A 7210-nucleotide genomic window follows, 5' to 3' on the forward strand; every position below is an offset into this window, starting at 1 on the left:
CGATCCCAGGGGAAGCGAGCCGCTTGGACCCCCGGTTCCGCTAGGGTGTACTGAAAGGGGGCACCTTCGAAAAAGGGCGGGGCCCCACACAAAAGCGCCCCAGAAGAAAACCAACCCCTGGGTGGAGTTAGCATCCACTATATATATATATTTTGTCGTGGGTCCTGCAGAGTTCAGAGCACGGTGTACCATCGTGCTGCGGAGAGCTCGCGAGTCTGTTCGTTTCATAGCGATCTAGGGAGAACCAAGTCCCGTGAGACGCTACGGGAAAGTTTAGAGATTCTGTGACAGTCGACCGCGCTGCGAGGTGAAATTCAAGTGAATCGATGGGATTCCACGCACGACGGAGTTTCAGTGCCCACGGGATTGTTTAGTGTTCCCCTCAAACCAGTGCGCGCTCGAGGACTGCAAACTTGTAGCCAAACCGCACGAGAAGATCAATCGCAGCGACATGTCACGCAGCTTCCTCGTGGACTCCTTGATTGGCAACAACTCGCCACCTGCGTACCCGTTGCCCTACTACGGGAACCAATTGCCTAGCTACATGTTCAACTTCTTCAATCTCGGATTGGGTTATCAACCCATCAGGCCTGTCCCAAGGCCGCCCGCCATGCCTGTCCCGGTTCCTATCAGCCCTCCAGCTTTAAGGAGCTTGCCTCTACTTGGACAGAGCCCTCCGTCGCCCTTGAACACCTCCGCCAGCAGACTGTCAGGTAACCATCGCAGAATTTAGTAACTATTTTCTACTCGTTACTACGAGAAGGTGCTTTGTTAGGCGGTCTTTCATTTCGTAGGAACTTGTTTGGGGTTGTGTTATTCGATAGCAGATCACTTCTACTTGCTTCCATAGAAATACAGTCAATCTCATAAATATTCGTACCCTCTATCGAAGAACGTTGACTAAATTAAATAGCTAACTATTAAAACAGTCATAAATATCACAAGCTTTAACCTAAAATTAAATAATAACCATGTGTGTTCTTTTCTCTCCAGATATCTCAGCGCCGAGCGAGTCGCCGTCGCGCAACAGTACCCCAACACCGCCGCCAAAGTCGCCGGTTTCCATGACCAGCAGCTCCAAGAGGATCCGCACAGCGTTCACGAGCACCCAACTGTTGGAGCTGGAGCGAGAATTCTCGTCGAACATGTACCTGTCGCGACTCAGGCGGATCGAGATAGCGACGAACCTGAGATTATCCGAGAAGCAGGTGAAGATCTGGTTCCAGAACCGCAGGGTGAAGTACAAGAAGGAGGATCTGCCCTCCGGCCAGAGTCCCAAGTGTTGTTGTCTGAGGACTTGCGGGAAGAAGAAGGAGGGCTGCGCGGAGGATTCGAGCAGAAAATGCGAGGAGGAGGACGCTGGGAGGTCGCTGAGGAAAGAAAAGACGGAGGTGCTCGAAAATCCTGCGGAAGCTGGCCAAGAGGAACCCTCGAACCCGATGTTCGATCGTTTCGAGCAGTCGATGGCGTATCAGGCGGAAAATTCGCAGTTTCGACGGAACACGGAGGAGGAATTGAATCGATCCAGGGTCAGCCCGATGCCTGATCGGCCTGGCTACGAGAGGGATGCCCGCAATTTGTCCATAGCCTCGAAAAGGGCCAATGGCGATCCTCGAGATCCGATGGACGACAAAAGGAGACGGGTGGAAGAGACGTACGCTTATCGGAACGCGATTCAGGAGGGCGGCGTCAGTCCGGTCTTCAGGAGCATGGAATGCACCAAGCACACTGTGGAAAGAATCGTCAATTCGTAGGTAGAACGCAGCGGGGAGAACAATCTGGATTGCGTTCTATGCTTTTCTATTTAGATCATTTAGATTGGAGGTATATTCTTGTCAAGATGAAAGTGTCAAGTGACGAATGAACGACTATTTTGATTCGTTAATCGTAAAATAGTGCGTCTGAATTACTTCCGATAAGGATTTCGACTAGAATCTAGAGTAGAATCTCTAGAATGAAGTAATATTGTGCAACGACCGAAACAAAATTCGTTCGATCGTGCATCGACCATATGTAAATACTCTGAAAGGCCTGTGAATATTGTAAATATACTTGTACCATTTTGGAGAACGGAGGAAGCTTTTTTCACATTATTTTTCATTTTATTTTAAGAATAAAGCGGATCATTTGAAACTATAGCTGTACCCTGTCCATACCAAATAGCTCCCACGAGATATTACCTTTCCGCGAACGGTTTCACGATAAACATTGATGCAACGTTCCGCGTATTTATTCATTATGTTATTGAACAGTAAACAATCAGGAATTGCATTTCCCCGAATGTGACAATTTGTCAGCTCAACGCATTAATCACTATTTCTAATATAATAAATTAATTTCAAGGAAAAAGCGTTACGGAAAATAAATCTGGATAAGATTGGTGAATATCGGGGAGCTTTAGCTTTACAGAAATTTTCAGAAATTTTAATCTGTCGTTTAACGGGATGATTTAGCGATGGCGACCTTTCTTCCTTGGTGTATTTACACAAAGTATTAATTAATTCGTACTCGCGATGTTCGTGCGTTAAATTATGCGGCTGGATCGATGATCATTCAATTAATTTAAAATACGATAGCCCTCCGTCATGGTTTCGCGACGCGTTTGAACGAACGTCCGCTAATATTCGCGAGGCGGAATACTGATAGAGTCTAGTTATTGATTCGCACAGACACAGATGTACCTCGTTAGTTATCGCTGATGTCCGCGCCAACGTTAAATTCCACGGTGGGGATTATTTATACGCGGATAGCACAAGAATGAAAAAGGCATTATTTTCATCTACGTCGAAGCCGTATCGACGAATTTATTGGTCGCAAATCTTCGCCAAACGAGTATCTTTTCGCCGCCTGCACAAACCGCAATATTTTCTACGTTAACAAAGGTTAAACGATGCCCACGGAACACAAAAACTGGGAATTCGAGGGAATCGCGTGCTATCTTCCTTTAAAAAATTATTCTGCAAATTTTTTCGTCTTTTACACGTTTACAGCCTCTACATCATTGTTTATCAATTCATTTTAATACTGTGAATTTCACTTGTTGGTTTAAAAAGTTTATAGACAGCCTACTTTAAGCACATTTGACAATTTATGTTGTATATTCTCTACTCTTCATCTCGAATCTCTTTAGTCTCATATTTTTAAATTACTTTCCATTAAACCCAAGGCTGAGCTGCAAGTGAGCAATACTGAACCTCGCCCTTTAACCTTGCTTTCCCTCCACGCGCACTTGAATTTGTGCTTTTCTTCTCATTATGGTGAATAATGTCGCTAAATGCAAAAGAATACAAGTAAACGCGCCCACAGTCCGAAAGAATCCAATTTGCGGTCGAGGTCAAGAAAAATTGATTTTCTTGATACAGTGGTTCTTAACCTTTTTAACTACGCGGTGCGGTTTAAAATAAGATTCTCTGTCTTTCTCGGCTCGCGCCATAATTTAGAGAGAGCGAATCCTGGCGCAGTTCTTAATCCTGAATAATTATTGTACCGAGAATTTAAAGTTTAAAAAAGGAAAGGGTTCAATTTGGGTTCTCTACCATTTTCCTAGCGTTTTTTCATATTTCATTTTTAGAAATGATAGGTTCTTTTAGATTATTACATTCTTCTTTCTGGGGCAAATAATCTGTGTTATTATGAGGTAGACTTTAGTATAGGTCGAGAATGTTAATCTTTTGCGCTTGAAGCATTTTTCTATAGGATCAAATCGAGTCCATTTTTTTATAATAAATTTCTATAAAACCAAAAACTCTATTTCGAAAAGAAACATCTAAAAACATTCAGGATTCAATGTATATTACTTCAATTAATAATATAGATGTATTCTGATATAAGTACAATTGAAAATGTACCTTCAAAAAATCGCTTTTTAAATTGCGTATGTCACCTTAGATGCGCCACTCGAGCGCAAAGGGTTAAATATATGGTGTGCAAAGCAGTGTAATTTTAGGTTTGTTTGTATTATCAACTGTAGTTCCTTTAGAAAAAGAGAAGATTTTCAAATTGATTCTTTAGTATGTTCTGTAAAGCGTGACTGCAAATTCAGTTGAAATTCAGGATTCTTGAAATTAAATTCTCAAACAAATGTATAGTTAGACAATTATGACTAAATGTGAATGGTATGAACCTCGGCCTAACCCATGGAACTGATTCAGATAAAAATACCAGTTAGTCCCATCAAAAAATTCCATGCAATTTGATTTTGCAAGCACATCAATGCACTCGGGAAAAATGTCTGCCTATCGCTTAAAACACAGCCACGCTTTGATCCAGATTAGTAACTCTCTTCTTAAATCCAGCGACCTCGCGTTGAAAAGGACAGCGACAGAGGATCGCGTAGTCGCGGTCATGGGAGTAGAGTCATTGTCGGCGCGAAATCGGCCGTGATGCCGTAAATTCTGAAAATTTGTCAAGAGGGCCCCCACTTTGGGTTAAATTTAAGGTAAAACGTAGTTAATGGCGTTAAGGAGCGACTTCGACAATGCCTGGAGGCACTCTCGTATCCTCGTCGATCCACAATGGGACACTTGTGTCGCCTTCGTTCGCTCAGCGGGCGTCCGAACGTGAAAACCGGCTGCCTTTTTTTCGGTCCCCGAAGTTAGTGCCGGGGCCCATTCACCGACGTTCCAGAAGTCCTCCGAGTCCGTTCGGTTGGACTCACCCGGTTCATTCATTCCGTGGAACGTGGAAGAGAGACCGATGAATGACCAGGCTCCGGGAAAAGTCCGAATCAAAAAATTGTCACCCTCGCGCTCGCTTTCTTTCTTCCCTTCTCTCCATTCTCTCGTCCTGAGAGACGTTTCGCGTTTAAACGGAAGGGCGGCAGCGGTCCTTTTGACGATGGCCTCATTCACGGCTCTAAAGGACGTTTAGTGGTGCAGCAGCGCTAAGTTACTGCGAATTTCGCGGTCCTTTAGCTCACACGGACACTTCGAGCTGAAGTTTTGTTGGAATTTCGGCTGGTCGAGAGGCCCAATCGAATACGATTCAAAGTGTCGTTGTCGTTCGCTAAGAACATTTGATGTCAACCGACAAATTTCAAGCGTTTCAGCTAGAAAAGTGTAGAAGAGTACCGAGACCGTGATTACACCGCGTGTGCCAACGTTCGCCAAGGTTCGAGCACATGTGTCCTCGCCTCTCTTGCCTTCCCAGCCTGTACGCTGGTCTCGTTAATGAAATTTACCGAGTGGTTGGTGTTTGGCACCGCGTGTGTCACGTTTTAGAACACAGACGAGTTTGCTCTACAGCTGCGAATTATTTAGGTTTGTAAAGGATGTTTGTCTCGCCTCGCACGAAGGAGGCTAATGGAAGGGTTCACCGCGACGCGGCGCCCTGTCGCAATTGTATTATCGTCTCAGCGTATAGCGAGCTTTCGACTACGTACTCGACTCGTTTCCTAAATACGATTTCCTCCAGAGACAAATCCAGCGACAAATAACAGTAAAATACCTACGTTGTTTGACTGTGGCCTAATTGACTTAACGTAATTACAAACAAAATTCACGACGCAAGACTTCCACGTTGACAGAAACGTGGCATCGATCCAGTCTTAAACCGTTTCTGTCCAGTCATCGGCCAGTTCAGCGACAATCCGTAAATCCTCCATCGATCCGAATGATCCAACCACTGCGCCGGTTGCGATTCAATTTTCCGGGCCCTCGCGTGCTCACCCTCGTCACGCCTCGAATTCAATCCGATCCCTGGTAATGTGGATGATATGCAAATACGGGGTTAGCCGTCTCCTTTACAAATCTATTAACATTTGAGCTGTTTGAGAGACAGGACACGAGCTGGTCGATGTTACCCAGGGACAGAGAGGAATTACCGCGATCCTCTGGCTAACGAGGAGTCAGATAATTAGGCACGTTTCGACTTTGTGTCATTGGAACTTTGGTGAAAAGCGAATTAAACTAGCCCACGGGGAGGTCGGTCGACTCGCTGACGGCATACTAATCTCATTAGGCGCGTGGTCCTCACGATGTCCGCGGTTCCGTGCGTTGAATCGTACCCGTGGCGCCTGCCGTGATGTTTCGCGCGAAACTTTCCAAACTTGCGTCGCCGCGATCGGTGATTTCGGTCACAATGGAACCGGTTACGGTATGGAAACGCATCGGCGATTATATTACCTTAATCAGTATTGGAATTGTAATTACGCGGCGATATCGGTGATTACCGTTAGCTCTGCGTTACCGAATGAGCGACCGTCGTTAGGATTGATTCGGATAGATCCGCATGGTAGGACAGGAATGAAACGATGATTTAGTTATTTCGATTGCGTTGTTAGGTAAATTTCCTACCTCAGCTGCGATGCAGATAGCGATTCATTCTTTTTGCACCTAGTGGACCGAGCAAATTGGAGAGCTACGCAGTTTGGTGTCCTTCAGGCATCGGTAGCCTGTGAATAATTATGACGAATTATCGAATATCCTTTGTGACATGCATCGAGATAGGCGAACTGCGTAGTTGCTGATATACCGAACATTTATTATGATACATCTAAAATTAATTGAACGTAATTCTATTATACGGCAAAGCAGAATGGATCTCGAATTACGGGACACCCATGCATCATTTGTCTACTTCAGCTTTGGCCTTGCTTTGGTCAAGGACGACACACGGTGATATCAATCGTTTAGTCTTTAAACGAAATGTAGTTAATCCGCTTTAGAAGGTCGCATAATTGATTCAAACGGTGACTACGTGCTTCTCACGCTGACAAGCTCACCACCAAGTTTTCGATACTTAACAGAAGATGGCTCGAGTAAAAAATTTATAATTCCAGGAAGTAAGAAATTTGTGTCACCTAGCAAATGGGAATGTTAACAGAACAGATCTCCATGATTCCAGCTCCTACAAAGGAAGCACCAGCTTGCAAGCTATCAATTCATTAGTCCAAATAAGGATCGAAATAAGATCTACATATCTCAAATTTCTTAAACAATAACCCTGTTATGTATGCGTGTTCGAATGTCGCGCGGTATGGAATCGGCGGGCCATCTAGGGTTGACGCGGTGCGACAATCTGATATTCAATTGTTCAAATATGTTTGACCGAGAGCAGAATCATGGAGAGCGTTTTTATAGTGTAGAACGTAATAAACCATTATCAGTATAAACGGGTACAACTTGTTGCTCCTCCGGATCCCAGATACAACAAACCCTATCAAATAAACCGACCAGAGTCTCAAGACGAGGGCCGTACTTTTAACAGACAA

The 7210-nt window shown here is 44.6% G+C and overlaps 1 protein-coding gene across 1 annotated transcript; it reads left to right on the plus strand.

Annotated features, from left to right (window-relative positions):
- The first annotated feature begins 451 nt into the window (after positions 1-451).
- LOC128887714 (GS homeobox 1-like) lies at positions 452-1754 on the plus strand. The gene is made up of 2 exons (XM_054143914.1): positions 452-713; positions 994-1754. The coding sequence occupies exons 1-2, from the start codon at positions 452-454 to the stop codon at positions 1752-1754; spliced, it is 1023 nt and encodes a 340-aa protein (XP_053999889.1).
- The last annotated feature ends 5456 nt before the right edge of the window (positions 1755-7210 follow it).

The sequence above is a fragment of the Hylaeus anthracinus genome, unplaced genomic scaffold (genome assembly GCF_026225885.1).
Source record: "Hylaeus anthracinus isolate JK02 unplaced genomic scaffold, UHH_iyHylAnth1.0_haploid 11989, whole genome shotgun sequence".
Classification (NCBI taxonomy): Eukaryota; Metazoa; Arthropoda; class Insecta; order Hymenoptera; family Colletidae; genus Hylaeus; species Hylaeus anthracinus.